The 18,740-nt window shown below is 54.5% G+C and overlaps 1 protein-coding gene across 2 annotated transcripts in view; it reads left to right on the top strand.

Moving 5' to 3' along the window:
* The window catches only part of CORO2B (coronin 2B), a 106,024-nt gene that overhangs the window by 66,887 nt on the left and 20,397 nt on the right, over positions 1-18,740 (top strand). For both annotated transcript variants that reach the window (XM_058665328.1, XM_004577947.2), the window contains exon 3: positions 15,323-15,439. In XM_058665328.1, coding sequence (XP_058521311.1) covers positions 15,323-15,439 — 117 coding nt within the window. The remainder of the gene's footprint in view (positions 1-15,322; positions 15,440-18,740) is intronic.

Below are 18,740 nucleotides of genomic sequence, written 5' to 3'. Positions count from 1 at the left end.
CATTGAAGGTGAACACTGACTTACTAAACACCGTGGGTTAAGAAAGATGGACTTTGCCCCACCTCTGACTACTAATGGTTTCAGACACATTGCAGCATTGAACAGCTTTGCGGTGAATGCAGCCCTAACCCATCTCCCCTCTTAGTGTGTCCCACAGCCAATGCCCCATTTGTTTGAACTGGAGGAGAGGTTTCTGGGGAACCCAAGGCCTGGAAAGTGTTCCAGAGAGGCCCAGGTGCCCTTTGGGGACCTGCCTTCCGTGTCACAGGGGCGGCAGCAGCTGAGGAGGCCCGCGGTAGGTGAGTGGGCAAGGGATGGCAGGCAGCCTGCCGGGCCCTCCAGGGCTCCGGGCTCCTGCAGGACTCCATGTGGGCTGGGCCTTCCAGGAGACAAGCTCTTCCAATGGTTCATGTGGCTCCCTTTGCCTCTTCTACGCTGTTGCTGTTGTCTTCCTAAAGAGTTACTCATTTCAAAGGCAGAGCAACAGAGGGACAGACAACATGGAGAGATCTTCCACAGGTCACTCCTCAGGCAGCAGCAGCAGCAGGGCTGGGCCAGGCTGAAGCCAGCAACTTGGAACGCCAGCTGGGTCTCCCACACGGGTGATGGGGGCCCAGCATCTTCTGCTGCTGCTGTACCCGTTTCTGTTTCCTGCGCTTGCCCACCCCACTGCTCCTGGCAGAGCCTTAGACCAGCAGAAGAAAATGTCCTGAAGAAGACCTTCCCTCCCCAGCCCCTCAGCTGAGCTATTCCGGCACACTTAGGGAGGCAGGCGTTGGGGTGCTGGGGGTTGGGGCTGTGCATTGGGTGCTGTGGGAGTTGGGAGATGCGTAAGAAAAGAACTGAATGGGGCTTTGGCCTCTCTCAGTGCTGTGGTGGACAGAGGGGTCTCCGCAGCACCATTTTAATCTACAAGGGTACTCATGGGAAGTCGAGTTAAAAGACAAACCTATGGGGCCAGCACTGTGGCGTAGCAGGGAAAGCTACTGCCCGCAGTGCTAGATTCCCGTATGAGCTCTGGTTCCGGTCCCAGCTGCTCCATTTATGATCCAGCTCCCTGCCAAAGCACCTAGGAACACAGTGAAGGGTGGCCCAAGTGTTTGGGCCCCTGAACCCATGTGGGAGACTAGGAAGAAGCTCCTGGGTTCAGATCAGTCCGGTTCTGGCCATTGCAGCCATTTGGGAAATGAACCAGGACATGGAAGACTTCTAAGTGTCTCTCTCTCTCTCTCTGTAACTCTGCACTTCAAGTGAAAAAAAAAAAAAGACATTTATTTTGGTATATCTAATTTATTAAATCCACACATGGTACATTGTGTATTCTTAGGATCCCCACACCGAGCAAACAACAGGAATTATAAAAGGGCCATAGGATTTTTAAAAACTTTTCTTTCTTTAATTTATTTGAGAGGCAGAGAGAGACCTCCAGACGCTGGTCAGAACCAGCATGAACTCAACCTCAGGTTCCCACGTGGGTGGCAAAAACACCCGCAGCGACGGCACCTACATTTGTAGGAAGTGGATGTAGGAGCCAGGGCCTGGACCCTGAACCAGGCCAGTGTGGAGCACAGGCACCTTCTCTGGCCTCTTACCTGCCAGGCCACGTGCCTCCTTCCCTTCCCCCTCCCCAAATTTAAATCCAGGCCCTGCCGGGAAGCAGGTGTGTGACCCTGGCTGAGTGAGGCTCTAGCCTCTTCCATGAGTGGGGAGAGGTGCCACCCTTGCCAGCTCACAGTGCATGCCACTCCTGCCTGCTGAAGCCCCTGGGCAACCAGCACTTCCCACTCCTTCCCCTCGCCTGCCCTGAAGCCCTCCAAGGCTTCCCCATCCCTTCCAGGGAGAGGCCACCCACCCGACCCACCCCAGTTCCCGTCTCTGTGCTGCCTCCTACCCAGCACCTGGGTCCACCCTGCTTCTCCAACTGCGTCCTTGTCATGGGGAGGCCCCGCTGTCTGCCCGCACTCCTGCTCTTGCCCTGGGGTGCTGGAGTGCTGGGCACCTTGAAGTCACGCAGGTCCCTTTGTCTACCCCCTCCCCCGACAGCTGGGCCTGGTGGCAGTGTTGTCGGGTAGCCTTAGGAGATTCACTTGTGATTTGTGCCTGTGGCGTTCCAGCTTTGAGGACCCTGTGTGGACAGCAAGCCCTCTAGACAACATTTCCCCACCCACGCCCCAGGACAGGCAGCCTGGCTGTAGTCTGCAGCTAGCAGCAGGTGTACTTGGAGTTGAGGCGCCAGAGTAGTACTCCTCCCACAGATGTCCCTTCTCAGCCTCCGTAGGCCCCACCTGTGGGATGGGTGCATGCAGGGAGCATGTGGAAGCCCATTACAGAGACACCATGGGTAGACTTAGAGTGTGAGGGTGTGGCAGCCAGGATCGTGGGGTGTGGTCCCAAGAACTCTGACTCAGCCATTTTCCAGCTGAGTCAGATGATTCAGTTTGCTTATTAGTAACCTTGGGTGACTCTACCCTGCCCAGCAGGTGCTTGGGAGGCGGGTAGTCCCCCACAACAGCTAGTGTGGAGCTGAGCTCCCTGTGGACCTGTGGTCACCCTGGCTCTCCTCCATCCATGGAGGGGAAGGAAGCAGTCACCGGGCATGGCAGAGAGGTGTTTGGGAGGAGCCAAGAGCAGGTGCAAGGACCCGGATGGAAGAGAGGCAAGTGGGTGAGCTGAGGGGAAGACCAAAAGGGGACAGGTGCCCCAGTCCCTGAGACTCCTCGCCGTGAATCTGGGTTTTCCTCTTGCTGCCAGGGGAAGCCCCAGATGATCTCAAGTTCAGGGATGCCTTTTCAGAGCAGTTAGGCAAAGCGAACAAGCAGTCACATATCCCTTACAAAGCCTGAGGCAGACTCATCCACCGTGGCTAACCCAGACCCTGTTGACCTTTGGCCTTCACACATCCGTGGTCATCACGTGCCCACAAATGGGCAGGTTCGCTAGAGGAAGCCATGACAGACCCTTGGTCTGGCCAGGAGCAGATGCAGGAAGTGGCGACGTGAAGAGTCTGGTGGTTCTCCCAGCCCAGGAACAGAAGTGGGGCACTCGTCCTCAGGCACAGACCCAGGAGTGCAGAACCTATACTCCCCAAGGAGGAGGGCTGAGGGATCATTATGTCCCTGAACTGGGGGGCTGGTGTTGGGGCGTAGCTAGTTAAGCCACTGCCTGCAGCATCAGCATTCCATATGAACACTGGTTCAGGTCCTGATCCAGCTCCCTGCTCATGCCCTTGGGGAAGCAGCAGAGATGACCCAAGGGCTTGGGCCCCTGCCACCTGCGTGGGAGACCTGTATGGAACTCCAAGTTCCTGGCTTTGGCCTGGCCCAGCCCCAGATGTTGCATGCAATTTGGCAGTGAATTCATGGATTGGGAAATTCTCTTCCTCTCTTTCTCGTTCTGTTACTCTGCCTTTAAATAATAAAACATCACTGTAGAAAGCCCTCCAAGGATGGTTTTTAGGCTCAACTAATCAATCTCCGATGTTTATTGCTAATAAGAACATAGACAGCCAACAAGGCAGAGGCCTAGATGGACAATCAAAAATATGTAGACGCACTGGTTTTTGTAGATGATCACAAACAGAAAGGGCCAATCAATGAAATGAAATATTCATACAGAGCTAATACCTCTGCTCCACAACTAGCCGTAAGTTGTTAAGATCAAGATGAACATACTGTTGGAAAAAAAAAATGAACTGCTTCCTATAATCGGGAAATCCACAAGCAAATGAATGCCAACACCCAACAAGCAGATGAAGATCACACGCAGTATGCATTAAAGGTTGTCACATAAAAGCAATGAAGTTTTTACTCCAAAAATAAACAAAAATTACAGTACCTTGTTTCATCACCGATGTTTTCAGTGGCTGATACGAGTACAAATTAGTAGAGTTGGTGGAGGCCATTTTAGAATTCATAATAAAAAGCAATTTTGTGGGGTTGGTTTGTGGTGTGCGGGTTAAGCCATCGCTTGCGACACCAGCATCCCATATGGGTGCCAGGTCGAGACCTAGCTGCTCCACTTCTGATGCAGCTCCCTGCTAATGTGCCTGGGACAGCAGTGGAGCATGGTCCAGATGTTGGGGTTCCTGCACACATGTAGAAGACTTGGAGGAGGCTCCTGGCTCGTGCCTTCAGCCTGGCCCATTTAGGGGGTAAACCACCACATGGACACTCTATCTCTGTGTCCATAAATGATCTCTCATATTTACAAACATGAGGAAATTCAGCCATAGTACTTCCCACAGGCTTCTCAGAGTAGTACAACTCACGGATCGCTGTGCCTCCGCCCACCTAGATGGCAGCGCAGCTGTACTGTGGAACACAGCGCAGCTCTGCAAGCAGTGATGTCAAGGATGGGGGTGGCAAAAGGTGGCACCTCTCTCTTTATCTGGGCATGAAACGGGGCATGCATCAGGACATAGTCGTAGCTACCCTCATCTGCAGTTCCCCATTGTCTCGGGTTTGTTTTTACTTTTTTTTTTTTCTTTAAATAGGAAGGAAGCCCTTGAATTTCAAGGATTTACCCTCTGTGTGGGACAAGGGAGGGCTGGCACATTTGGCCATGGACACCCCCAGCACTCCCCAGTCACAGGAGATGGCAGTCTGGTCCACTTGGCCTGTTTCTGCGGAGTCTCCACTGCCCGTGTGAGAATGCCTGTGCTGCCTCCCTCGCAGCAAATAGATTAGTCTGTGTGGGTCTCTTCCTGCTGCAAGATAGGTCACCCCAAATATTAGGTGGGCAGCGCTGGCTCGGGTCCCTCAGACGTGGCTGTTGATGGGGGCTGCCGCCATCTGAAGTGAGGGTCATGGGGCTGTCACGCTCGCTCTGATGGCAAAGGTTCTAGTTTGTGGCCACATGGACCCTTCCCTGCACTATGTAGGTCCTATGTCCCCACTAATGGCAACTTGTGCCTCCTTGTGGTGACCCAAGAGAGAGCAAGGGAGTCCCAAGGCGAAGCCAGAGGCCTTGTCTGGGCTCGGTTATAGCACTGACAGGTGTGTGTGTCAGCAGGTGGGCTCTGAGTTGCAGTGCGGGGTGGGGGCATGCTTGCAGTGTCCTGTGTGTGCCCAGCTCCAGTGTGATGGGGACCCATGCTCCAGGCACCCACCTAGTGCATACGTATCCAAAATGGACAGTGAACCCCCCTTGATAAATGACCATTGGGATGGGGGTGGGGAGGTTAGTCTGTGCTTCTCTCTGTCTGCTTTAAGTATGCAGACAAACAAAATGAGTTCTGGAAACCTTGAGTGACACAGCTTCCATACCTTGGCAAATGAGAAATGGAAATTGACCTGGGGAGGGGGGGAAGGCAAAGTAAGAAATCAAAGGAGTCAACTGGGATCTCCAGGCTGTGAGGCAGGGACCTGCTGCCACCAGGGCCAGGGCCGGCCCCTCCTGTCTCCACCAAAAGACCGTGGGAGCCAGGGCTGTGGACATGGCAGTTGGCAGAGAGGGTGCCCTGGATTGCAGACGAGCTACATGACAATAAGGACACACAGCTAAGGGGCGGAGAAAGGCTGCAGCCTGGGGTGCAGGGTAACAGGTGCGCTGCAGGCTGCGGGTGCTGGGGGCCACAGTCGCTGGCACAGGGGAAGTCATGCTGGGATCCGGCGTGGAGGAAGAAGCACGTGCCTTGGTCCCCTGGCCCCAGGTCTGCGCCTCCCCGTAGCCCCAGGAGCAGGTGCCTCTGGCCAAAGCTTCGAGAAGATGGATTTTCCACAGCGGTTGAGGGCCGCCAGAGTGGGCTCCGAGAGCAGGGCAGCCGCCGCCCTCTGCTGGTGGGTTGGCGGTAGTGCTGCGTCCTTGTTTGGCCACCACGCCCTGTCCAGCCTGGCAGGCAAAGCTTTCCAGATGAGAAGCCAAGCTCCGGGTGGGGTGCGTGGGGAGAGGCGTGGGGCCTCCCCCTGCACAGATACTGCAGGAAGACAGGGCGTCGCAGTGTCTGTAATAATGCAAGAGTGGTGCCAGGGCGGACCCCCAGTCATTGATGGGACCCTCTATCTTCTTGAGTGGAGGACCCTCACGGCCCCTGCTTGTGTCTTGGTCACCAGAACCAAGTCTCAGGACTAGGCACTGACCCTGATAGCTACCGGTTTGGGTGTGGAACTGGCAGAATCGTCACATGTTACCCACGGGGTGACCTTGTGCCGGGAGGGATGGGGTGGTGACGAGGTGTGTGGGAGAAAGTAGCTCCATCATGCACACCACCAAACCCTGTGGTGCCTGGTGACCTGGTCAGCCCAGTCTGAGCATCAGCGTCTGCACCGACCCCAATCACTGGATTCCTTCTCTCTAATCTCCCCAACCCACCCTCTCTCAGGGAAGACCCACCTTCCAGTGAGTTCCCAAAGCTCTTTCAGGATGAATCGATAATCTTGACCATGACTTGTTAATACCTCCCGCTGTGCTGTCATCGGGGTCCTTGTGTGTATGTGCAACACAGCCAGATGAAGGAGCAAAGGAACGGTGTTGGAGTGTCAGGCATCGGGCAGCTGGACGGCAGAACTCCCAAGCCAGGGCAGTGAGGCCGTGGGGTGGACAAAGAGGTCCTCTCCCCCTCCCTTTTGTGCTGAGCAGACCGCAGGCTGGAGGGGCAGTGTTAGGCAGTGTTGTTCTCAGTTCCGTGAGCCAGGCTGTAATTGGGAAATAGAGCAGAAGGTAATCTGAGGAAGGCCACCATGATGAGGAAAACACAGGCAGAAGAGGTTGGGGCATGCGCTGCAATCCCCCGCCGGCCGTGAGGCTCAGACGGTGAGGGACACAGGAATGAGTGCCTGTCGGTCCCTCGGCAGGTAGGGCGGGCATCTTCCACATCAAGGAGGCCTGTCCCAAGCCTGGGGCCTGGAGGGCGTGACAGCACGGCTTCCAGTTTCAGCTCTGCCACTCACCTGCAGCAAGTCCCTGATTTCAAGATTGATTTACTTACTTTGAAAGTCAGAGAGAGTGAGAGACAGAGATCTCCCACTTGCTGGTTCACTCTCCACATGGCCAGAGCTGGACCACGCTGAAGCCAGGAGCTTCAACTGCATCTCTCACGTGGGTGCAATGCCCATGCGCATGGGCCGTCTTCTGCTTCAGGCCTTTAGCAAAGGACTGTGGTGAAGTGGAACAGCCGGGACTCAAACCAGCACTTATACAGCATGCCGGTGTCACAGATGGTGGCTACACCCCAGTGCTGGCCACTCCCTGCCTCTCATTCTGAACGTCTGTCTTTAAGGTGAGGGATCCAAGCCTCCCACAAGGTGCAGGGACCCAGGTGCTGGAGCCAACACCTGCTGCCTCAGAGAGTGTGTGTCAGCAAGAAGCTGGGATCAGAAGTCGATCTAGGACTCGAACCCACGCACTGCACTGAACCAAGGCACCAATGTCCTTAGCGGCAGCTGCAGCCAACCAACCAAACACCCAAGCCAATTTGCTTCTTCTTTTATTTTATTTTATTTTTTTTTGAAGATGTATTTATTTTTACTGGAAAGATAGATTTACAGAGAGGAGACAGAGAAAGATCTTCCATCTGCTGATTCAATTCCCAAGTGGCCGCAACAGCCAAAGCTAATCTGAAGCCAGGAACCAGGAGCTTCCTCCAGATCTCCCACGTGGGTGCAGGGTCCCAAGGCTCTGTGGCATCCTATGCTACTTTCCCAGGCCACAAACAGGGAGCTGGATGGGAAGTGGAGCAGTTGGGATACAACCTGGTGCCCATAGGGGATCCCAATGCATGCAAGGTGAGGACTTCAGCCACTAGGCTACCGTGTCAGGCCCCCGCCCTTTTTTTAAAATGCATTTATTTTACTTGAAATTCAGTGTTAGAGAGAGGAAGAGAGAGAAATCTTCCATCCACCAGTTCACTCCCCAAATGGCTGCATTGGCTGGGCCAGTCCAAGTTGGGAGCCAAGAGCTTCTTCCAGATTCCCCATGTGGGTGCAGGATCCCAAGGACTTGGACCATCCTCTGCTGCTTTCCCAGGCCGTAAATACAGAGCTGCATCAGAAGTGGAGCAGCTGGGATATGAACCTGAGTCTATATGGGATGCTGACTTTGCAGACAGATTAGTGTACTATGCCACCACACTGGTCCCACAGTCTGTGTTTCTAACAATGCCTCTAACAGCCAGACTGGGAGTCCCAGAAACAAGCCCTCTCACTCCTTGGGCTGTCCGTCAGGGGTCCTCTGCTTGCTCTGGTCACTGCTGCTGCTCATCCCAACTGATTCTCCACAGAGGTACAGTGTGTAGAAGGTACAACTGAGGTCTGGAGAGGGACAGAGCTAGCTCAAGGCCACAGGGCAGCAGGTGGGCCTGAAACAGGCTTATGTGCAGGCCCGGTGGGCCACAGACAGGAAGTCCATGCCAGGTCAGTGGGGGCCAGAAGAGACACTGGGATCCCCTGATCCCTCATCATCTGGGATTTTCTTGTGCAGACAAAGCTTATTCCAGGACAGAGAGGAACGCCGCTCAGGCCTTGGAGACTTGGGGTTGGGACGTTGCCCAGCCTGGACCTGCTTCCCCACTAAGCACCAGCTCGTGGGGCACAGTGGCTGGCACCCACTGAATGCTCAATGCTGAGGTACTCGTGTAGCATGCCAGCAGGTGCAGGCTGACACCTTCCACCCCATGCTCTGCACACATCCTTCAAACCGTCTTATTGGGCTGTCCTCACCACTTGATGGGAAGCTCTCCAGTGCTGGGAGTGGGGGGGAGACACTGCACCCCTGCAGTGCAGGGAGAGAGCTGGGAGGGACCTTGATGTCCCTGTGCAAGCCCATGGCCTGGAAGATTCTGGTGGAGCTGCTCAGGGGCTATGGTAACCAGAGCTGTACCATACTACAGCTATGAGGAGACCGGCTGGGAGACTGCTGGGGTCCTGGCGGGGGGTGGGGGCAGAAAGGAAAGGACAGATGTGAGGGCATTTGTAGGGATTAACGTGGCAGGGGCCTCTGGGAATCCGGATGGAGTGGTCTGGAGTCCCAGCAGCTTACAGTGGGCCTCCATGTTAGCAGCTGTCAGAGCTCTAGCCATCACATCGGCGCCAGCTGATGAGCAGACTTCATCCGATGGACTGGCCGGGAGCCCAGGGCCCTGTGTTGAGCACCAGTGAGGCTCAGACAGGACTCTGCGAGTGACTGGCCATGCCTGCTACAGCTCCCAAAGCCCTCAGGAGCAGCAGGTGGACCCTGTGTGGTCGCCCTACCCCCTGACAGCATCCCCACTTCGCAGAGGGAGAAGCCAAGATCCAGAAGCTTGGGGGCACAGACAGTACCACGGCCTGGGGAAGCATCGCTGAGCTGAGGAGCTAGGTCTTCTGCCTGCCAGGCTACAGCCATGGTCCCTGTGGTGCTGGCCTGGCAGTGCCCCCAGATTCCAGACGGACTGGGCACAGTTGAAGGCTCCCAATGGGTTGCCTTGGATAGCACAGTGGATGTGTGAAGGGTCAGGGCAGGAGGATGCCCCTGTCCTCCTCCCCTGGACCACATGACAGAGGGTACAGGGGAGCTTTAGCCTCTCATTATGCAAAAGTCTGCCTGGTTGCTATATTAGGGCCCCTGGAAGCCAGAGGACCGACCTGGGACCTTGACCAAGTTGCACCTGCTCAGCATCGTGGGATCCTGTGTCTCTCCCAGGCTGCTCTCACACAGCACGGATTCCTCTGGCTCCACAAGGCATCGTGGAAGCAATCATTGTGTCCTGAGGTGGAGGTGGCAGCCTGCAGGAGCATGGCCCGTTTGGAACTGACCACCCCACAGCGGTCCCAACCCTGTGTCCCCAGCATGCCCACCTGCTCACAGGACACAGTGCCTGTGTGGATAGTCTCGGCTAGGCATTTATCCTTTTTGTGGTTTTTGTTTTTTGTTTTTTTTGTTTTGTTTTTTTGTTTTTTTTGCCTGAACTAGCGACGTGCCTTTCTCTGAAGCATAAAACAAACCAAACACAATCATTCTGCACAGTCTGCGCCGATGCTCTCCTGTGTTCTGCCATGGACATGACGGGGAGTGGGGGTGGGAGATTCACTTTCCCCCTGCAATCCTCCTACCCATCACAGCCGAGGCCTGGCATGCCGGGAAAGGAAACAGCATTCCGCCCCCTCGGCGTGCTCACAGCCTCACTCCCTTCCTGCAGGGCTTGTCTTACCTCCCGTGCCAGTGCTGGCTGCCCTGCTGTCTGTTTGTTTGCAGGACCTTGGGCAGGGTGGCCACTGGCTGGAGGCACAGGCTCCCTGTCTGTGAAATGGAGGGAACATGCTGAAACTCAGTTGACCCACCCACAGGTGATGGAGCGTTCCCAGCTGGGGTGTTACCTGAGTCAGGAGCCAAGTGCGGGTGCAGTTGCTGGCTCTATCCCCTTTGGAATTCCACTGAGCTGGCTCTCCTCTTCCATGACCTGGGCTGTTCCACGAGGCTTGTAAGGATCTCATGAAGCCTCATAGGGTCGCTGTGAAGCACTGCCGAGCATCAGGCCCAGCAATCCATGTTGGTGTCCGTGTCTCATTCACGGTCATCGGCCTGCCGCATGCCTGCCTCGCCAGCCACGGGGCCCTCTGCTTGGTGTGGCTACACACATGCCTGGCAGCACAGAGGGGAGGCCAGGAAGAAGCAGGAAGGGAATCTGGGCAGCCCAGAGAGCTGGAACTGAGTGGGGGAACCCTGCCTCCTGTCTGGCGAAGCTGATTGGTTGCTTCCCTCGGGAGGAAAACACTGTGGAGGGGGCTGAAGCTGCAGTGCCCTCGCTGTGCTCACTGGGTTCAAATGCAGCCTGCACAGGAGAGTGAGGGGTCGCAGCACCTACGCAGCCTGCTGCATGAGCCAGACCCACACACTCTCACACCGCTGCCCTGTGCGCGCCATGCCTGCATCCACTCCCAGTTCATCCTGCAGTTTTATTCAATACCAGGGATCTGATTTCCCTGCCCTGTGAGCAGGTGCATTTTCGTATAACAGCCAGTGGGCCTTGTGCTCCACGCTGTACTCCAATCTTGTCTTTCTGATGTGTTTGGAAACAGGTGTTTTTCAACCAAAGCTGTGAAGTGTTGGGTTATTAATTTTTTTAAAAATAACTCTCTCTTTTAAATGAAAGATCAGCATGCCCACTGCAGAAGCCTTGGGAGCCGCTGGTAATGTCCAGCAGACAGAGGTTGTCACCAGTAACTTCCTAATGGATTACATTTGAAGATCTTGTGTGTGGCTTTTTTTGTTTATTTTGGCTTGAAAGAGTTAACAGGGAGACATAGAAAGCAAGACACACACACACACACACACACACACACACACACAGACAGAGAGATCTTCTATTTGCCAGTTCACTTCCCCAAATGTTCGAAATGGCCATAGCTGGGCAGGTCCAAAGCTGAGAGCCAAGAGAAACTTGAGAGAATCAAGATCTTCCTCTTGAACCAGGGTCTTCCACCTGGGTGCAGGTGCCCAAGATGTTGGACCATCCTCTGCTGCCTTCCCAGACCACTGGCAGGGAGTTGGATGGGAAGTAAAACAGCCAGGACTCGAACTGACGCCTGTATGAGACGCTGGCACTGCATGTGAAGATCAGCGTGTTGTGCCACCATGCAGGCCCCAGATTGTGTGTTTTTGACACAGGAAGTGTTACATATGATTCTGCCTCACTAATTGTTAGAACTTTAGCAATTAACATACCTGTAGCTGTTTTTTGAAACTATAATTTTATTTTTCTAAGATTTATTTTTATTTATTTGAAGAATAGAGTGACAAGGAGAGGAGAGATACAGAGAGAAAGAGATGTTCTATCTGCTGATTTACTCCCAGTTGCCACATCCATTAGGACTGGGCCAGGCTGAAAGTCAAGAGCCTACAGTTCCATTTAGGCCTCTTGCGTGTGTGACCAGGGCCCCTAGGCTCGGGCCCATCTCCTCAGGCCATTTTATGCTGCCATCTCGGGAGCATTAGCAGGAAGCTGGGCGGAAGCAGAGCAGCCAGGACTTGACCCGAGCTCTGGTGTGGGATGCCCGTGTCACAGGCAGCAGCTTGACTTCTCTGATATTTACATCTGTCCAAGTCGTCCGTGGCAGTGCTTATGCATCTGATCATGGCACGGCGCTATGGTACACACGGGATGTGCTGGGCTCAGTTTGTGCCCATGCACGGGGGCCTGTTCTCAAATCTTCAGGAGTTTTGCAGGCTGATTGTTACAGTTGACCTTATTAGAAACTAAACTGTATTATCATAGAATTAAGTAATTATCCTAAAACAGAGGCACTAAATATTAAGGATTTGTCAGTTCCTAATTTTGTTTTTGCTATTCTGTGCTCTGGTTACATGTATCACAGCCATGTAGTGTGAATACTGTATAATGGTGCACCACCAAGTCTCTTTGATGAAACACTTATTTATTTGAAAAAGCAGAATGAAAGAGAGAGAAAGATCTTCCATCTGCTGGTCCATTCCTCAAATGGCTGTCTTCCTGGTCTCCCACACAGGTGCAGGGTCCCAAGGACTTGGGCTGTCCTCCTCTGCCTTTCCAGGCCACAAACAGAGAGCTGGATCGGAAGTGGGGAGCAGCCACTGGCACTCCTATGGGATGTTGGTGTCTCAAGTGTCAGCTTGACTGGCTCTGCTACAGTGTCTTCCATACTAACTCAGCAACATCACCTTTTTACATCCCAGTAGCTGGAAACACTGCAAATCAGGGCCTTTTTGTCCCAGAGACCATGTGGTTAAATACTGGCCAGCCTACCTGTGTTCCTGTCTCCCCAGGCCACTCCCCTTGCTGCCTGCTCCCTAGCAGTAATGACTGTCATTGCTTTTAGCTGTTTGTTTTTTTTTTTTTGTACTTATCCTGGAATTCTTAGATACATGCATTCCCAAGCATCCTGACTTTTCAAACTGAGCATTGCCTATATATTTTTAAGGGTTTATTCACTTTTATTTGATAGACAGATTTACAGAAAGAAGGAAAGACACAGAGAAAGATCTTCCATTCACTGGTTCATTCCCCAAATGGCCACAATGGCTAAAGCTGAGTTGATCCGAAGCCAGGAACCAGGAGCTTCTTCTGGGTCTCTCACACACGTGCAGGGTCCCAAGGCTTTGGGCCATCCTCAACTGCTTTCCCAGGCCACAAGCAGAGAGCTGGATGGGAAGTGGAGCAGCCTGGACACAAATCAGCACCTTTATGGAATGTTGTACTTGAAGGTGGAGGATTAGCCAGTTGGGCCATTACACTGGGCTCTGAGCACTGCCTGTTGACTTCCTTTTGTGGAAAATGAGAGTTTTCCAACTCCGTCCCCCTTCTTACCACACAGGTACACACACTCATTGTCCCTCCTGTCCTACAACACAACTGTTGTTTAAATACATATTTAGGTTTTCCATTATTACAACTATGTAAATATTACATCTAAGTCTCTAGGCACTATGATTATATTTGCTTTGTCAGGCGATATATATATATATATTTTTCCTGGAATTAGAGTGTGTGTTTTAATTTGCTCAGTCTCTTTGTAGACTGAGGGGCAAACATTTGGCCTAGCAGTTAAGATGTCCATATCTGCAATAGGAGGGGCTGGGTTCGGTTCCCAGCTCCTGCTCTGAATTCCCAAGTTCCCACTCACAGACCTGGGAGACAGCAGTGATGGCTCAAATAACTGGGCTCTCTCTCTCTCCTTCTCTCCTTCCCTCGCTCCCTCCCTGCCTGAACTTACCTGGGAGACCTGGAAGAAGCTCCAGCTCCCTGCTAATGCACTTGGGAAGGCAGTGGAGGATGGCCCATGTGCTTGGACACTTGCTACCCGCGTGGGACACACAGATGACTCTCCCGACTTCTGCCTTCAACCTGGCTCAGCCCCAGGCTGAAATAAATGAGTGGCTGGAAACTCTCTCTGTGTCATGCTACCTCTCAACTAAATAAATTTCAGAAAGATTTATTTTATTTGGAAAGCAGAGTGAGTGAAAGAGAGAGAAATCTTCCTTTTACTAGTTCACTCCCCAAATGGCCTCAACAGCCAGGACTGGGCCAGGGCAAAGCCAAGGGCCAGGAACTTCATGCAGGTCTCCCACACAGGTGGCAGGACCTCAAGCACTTCTGCTGTTTTCTGAAACATATTAGCAGGAAGCTAGAGAGGGGGAGCAGCTGGGACTCAAACCAGTGCCCACATGAGATGGGATATGGCTGGCAATGGTTAAACTCCCTGCACCACACGGCAGTGGATTTTTGAGTTCAAAGCTAGAATAAGCAGTGCATGATCAGTGCCTGTGTGTGTCTCTGGTTGGTCTGCTTTGCCCATGAACTCCCTTTAATTGGCCAGTGAAGGGGGCCAGCATGTTCTGGGTGTGGCAAAGGTGGACTGAGGGCTGCTGGCTTTGAGGTTGGACTGGGAACTGCTTTGTATGACCACGGCTCGTGAATTCCTGCCACACTCCTGAACTATTAGGCAGCACCACCATGTTTGCCAAAATGGAGGCTTGTGGGGAGGGCAAGTCCAGTCTCCATGGCTCTGGGGCTTGGCCTTTGTGCCCACCCCCCCTTAAATGTGGAGAGTGGCTCCCCACAGAAGAGGTGAGAGCCAAGGCAGTGATTCCGGGGTCTGACAGTGTCTGTATCCCACGTCTGACATCCTCACTGTAGACACGAAGAATCTGGGGCTCCCAGCAACTCACCAGGTAGCTGGAACATGGCAGAGCTGTGCTACAAACACAGGCCTATGTGGTTGTAAAAGCTCTGCTCTCAGCCATGGGGTCCTCTGTTCAGATGTCCAGGATGCACCCAGCACAGGATGCCCAGCAACACAGCAGACAGGAGTGTAGAGGTGGGACCTGCCTGCAGGCCTCTCTGCTGACTCTCACACAGCAGGAAAGAATCGCCGTGTTAGGGTGCAGGGTTAGGATGCTGCCTGTGACACTGGCAGCACCTGTGTGCGTCTTGGCTGCACTGTTTCGGATGCAGCTCCTTGCTAATGCATCTAGATAGGCAACAGACAATGGTGCAAGTCCTTGGGTCCTTGCCACTCATATGGGAGACCTGGATGGAGTTTCAAGCGCTGGTCTGATTGTTGTGGCCCTTTGGGGAACAAACCAGCCAATGGGAGAACTCTCTGTTACTCTGCCTTTCAAATAAATAAGTAAATGGTGCAACTGGAAAGAGTGTGGGCTCAAGGTTGAAGTTAACTGGTGCTTTGGGTGACCACCTAAACACCAGGTTACATTCCTGGCAATGTTCAAGGCCTGCTGGGAGACACCTGCCGTGGGCTGGGTCACACAAAAGTCAAAGAGCAGGTGAAGGAGGAGCACTGGCGACATGGCAAAGAAGCCCAGGGAAAAGGCCAGGGCCACCATTCTAACCCTCTGTCCCCTCTCTCCTTGGCAGACAGGTAGGATCGAGCCCAACTACCCCAAGGTCTGCGGCCATCAGGGCAACGTGCTGGACATCAAATGGAACCCCTTCATCGACAACATCATCGCCTCATGCTCCGAGGACACGTCAGTGAGTGCAGGGGGCTCACCCTCCTCCTCCTGGAGCCTCCCTCCCTGCCCACTCCAGGCAGCCCCAGGAGAGGGAGGATAGGAAGGACAGGGAGGGGGGTGGTGAGGGCGGGGTGAATCCGTGGAGGATCTGACAGGTCTGTGCATTCCGCGTGATTGCACTGGGAGGTGCTGATTTTGGAGGTGAGAATTAAAATCAAGAAATTCTAACATGTGAATCAGTACCCTGGCTGTGCTCCCCAAAGGAGAGGGTGGCCACTGAGGCAGGAGCCTGTGCCTCCCTGTCAGTCAACTGGGCATCCTGGAACAGAGGCTGGGCTGAGAGAACCCTAGATTCCACAGTAGTGGCCCCAAGTTTCAGCCCCCATGTCCCTGCCACCACTCCATGGGAAAAGAAGCAACAGAAGGCTAACAATTGAGAGGGAAGTGGCCGAGAGAGGACAAGAAGGAAGCTGTGGAGGGGAGGGTGGGATTGGAAGCTGCTTTCTGGCCATCGTGTCCTGGGGCTCTGCTGCTCTCCCGGGTGGTACTCGGGGTGCAGGCCCCGGCTTCCATGTCTCTGAGGAGAGGTCCACTGTGGTCCTCCTCACTGCCCACAAGCAATGGGTTGCATCAGCTTAGAAGCCAGAAGGACTCCCACGGCCTCTGCTGAGCTGCTGGGAGGGGCCTGCTGATCCTGAGGAAGGTAGGTCACCTCTTAGGCTGCCCACAAGCCTTGACCTAGGTGCTGGCCAGTCTCCCAGGATCCTGGAATCAGAAGGAACTGCAACACTGTTTGTTTCCCCGACACTGACTGTGAGCTTCTGCAAGCAGAGACCATGGCCTGCTTGGTTCTGGACCTAGTGCAGGGTCTGATACCTAGGAAATGCTGGATTGGGTGGATGGGTGGATTTAGTACTAGGTGGGTCACTGGATGAATAGTTGATGGGTAAAGAGATGAGTGGATGGAAGGATAACTGGTCAAACAGGTGATTATACCAGTGGGTTGGATCGATGGATGAGTAAAAAGATGGGTGGGTGAACGAACCAATGAAGGAGGCCTAACTGACTTACCCAAAGAAAACAAGAGTTGAAATGAATAGTCCCATGGGCTCACAACATCAGGTCAGCTGACATGGTCTGCAGCATGCGAGGCAGCAGAGTATGCTTGTCCAGCTCCTGGTGTCTGTTGGAGAGGATTCCGGACAGGGCAGGGCCTGGTTGAACCAAGTGAGAAACCAAGAATGAATAGTGAAGATGCCCCCCCTTTTTCTGCCCCGCCCCCAGCCCAAGAAACCAGGGGACAGCCATCTGGGGCAAGGACCCAGGCAGACCAGAGCTGCAGCATAGAGCCTGGGAAAGCTGATCAGGTGTCTTTGGGGCTGGAAAGGAGGTAGATGGGGCTGGCCAGGTGTCTTTGGGGCTGGAAAGGAGGTAGATGGGGCTGGCAGGGGCTGGGGTGCTCAGTGGTCAGTGTGTGAGAGGAGCTGGGTTTAACTGGAATGAGTGCCAGCAAACATACTGCCCATCCAACTCCCAGACACACGCCAGTCCAGCAAGCACAGCACCGACCACTGCTGGCTCTGTCCCCATGATTGTCACCAATCCAGAGGGAGCTAACACCCTTGGAAGGCAGCACTGCCTCCAGCCACTCTGAACTGGGCACTTTATGTATACACTTAGTACCCTTGGCCCTGCTGGCGGTCAGGCCACATGTTTCTCAAGCCACGTGAGCCAAAGACGGAGTCCACCAGTTGTGGTATATGGGAAAGCCATTGATTCCCAAGCATCAAGAATGGGGGCTATGGGGCTGCATGGGTGTGAGGGGAGAGGCGTCCCAGCCAGCTTCCTGAGGGGTGGGACCCCAGCTAGCTGCACACAGTCTGCAATGCACACAGCAGTGCAGAGAGGGGAGGTGGTGGAGAGGGGAAGGGGGGCTGCCTGGCAAGGGTGAGGGAAGAGGGCTGAGTGAGCCAGGGATGGGGAGCTAAAATCTCCAGATCCTAAAGGAGCTAAAACGCTTTGACTCCGCCCCGCAGGCTAGCTGCCCAGCTGCAACCACTCTGCCACACCTCAGCCCTGGGATGTCTGCCACCCCTGTCTGGGGTGGGGGAGGTAAGGGAGGAGCAGCAGTAGGCTAGGATCTTGGCACCAGAGCACCTGGCCCTAGCTGAGAAGGGCACACAGAGAAAAGGTGGGCCCGTATTCTGGAGGGGAGCAAATGGACTCAGAGTTGGGCCCAGGCTGGCAGCACAGCTCCATGACACACCCTGGGCTCCCACAGGACGGCATCCATGGCCATTGCCTGAGGGCTGTGGTTCCAGAGGTGCCCCCTGCCTCGCTCCACCTCTGAGATGCCCTCCCTTTGCCCACTCCAGCTGGTGGACTGCGTTCCCGTGAGAGCATCAGAACCAGGGCTGGAAGGCGAATGGGCACAGGCAGCACACTCCTTCCGGGGCTGGACTAGGTCCCAGTGGCAGCGGCCCAGACAGATGCTTTCCCACCTCTCTCACCCCCTCCTGAACGTTGGCCTTCCCTGGAGGGGTGTGATCCGTGCCCCACCACGTCCCTGGCTTCTTTCCCACCACCCCCACCCTGAAAGATAACATCCATCTCTGAATCTCCAGATCTGCCCCACCCCTGTCCACCCCAGCATCCCCCACCAAGTGCACCCTGCACCCCTTCCTCCACCAGGTCCTGTGGAGCACCCCACAGCCCCTTCCCCGGAGCCTCCTTCCTAAGGGACAGCCGGGTGGGGGCCCTAACTCTCTCTGGCAGCTGGCAGAATCCGGTTCTCACTGCCTCTGGGTGATGTCACCTATTGTTGAAGGGCTGTGCTTTTTATAGCTACTGCGGCAGCCAGGGAGGGCGGTGGGCAGGCAGCGGGAAAGGCCCTGTGGGCTTCCAAGCCTCTTGCTCCCAGCCCTTCCTGGGCACCCCGCAGCCGCAGAGTGGGTGGGGAGAGCAGAGGGGGAGCTCCTGACATCTCAAGGAGAGGGCCAGAGGGACCCCAGGAGAGAGGCAGGGAGGCAGGCAGGCAGGAGCTAGGGTTGGGTGGCGCAGGACGCCAGCCCTTCCTTCCCCACCTAATCTCCCCACGCCTCCACCCAAGGTCAAGAGCCTCTAATGGGAGCCCTGAGTACCTTCAGAGATAGAGGAGAGGAAGCCCTGGGGAGCCAGTGATGTCACCAGGTCCTTTCCAAGGGAGCTGGCAGCTGCAGAGAAAACAGCAGTATGGTTCAGTGGTTAGACAGCCAGGTTCCAGAATCTACGGGTTCGATTGACAGCTTGGCCCCTTCCCAGCCCTGCATTCTTAGGCCAGT

This window comes from Ochotona princeps, chromosome 6 (genome assembly GCF_030435755.1).
Source record: "Ochotona princeps isolate mOchPri1 chromosome 6, mOchPri1.hap1, whole genome shotgun sequence".
Taxonomy (NCBI): Eukaryota; Metazoa; Chordata; class Mammalia; order Lagomorpha; family Ochotonidae; genus Ochotona; species Ochotona princeps.
Note: the sequence above shows the minus strand (reverse complement) of the source record. Positions and strands in the feature narration are given on the sequence as shown.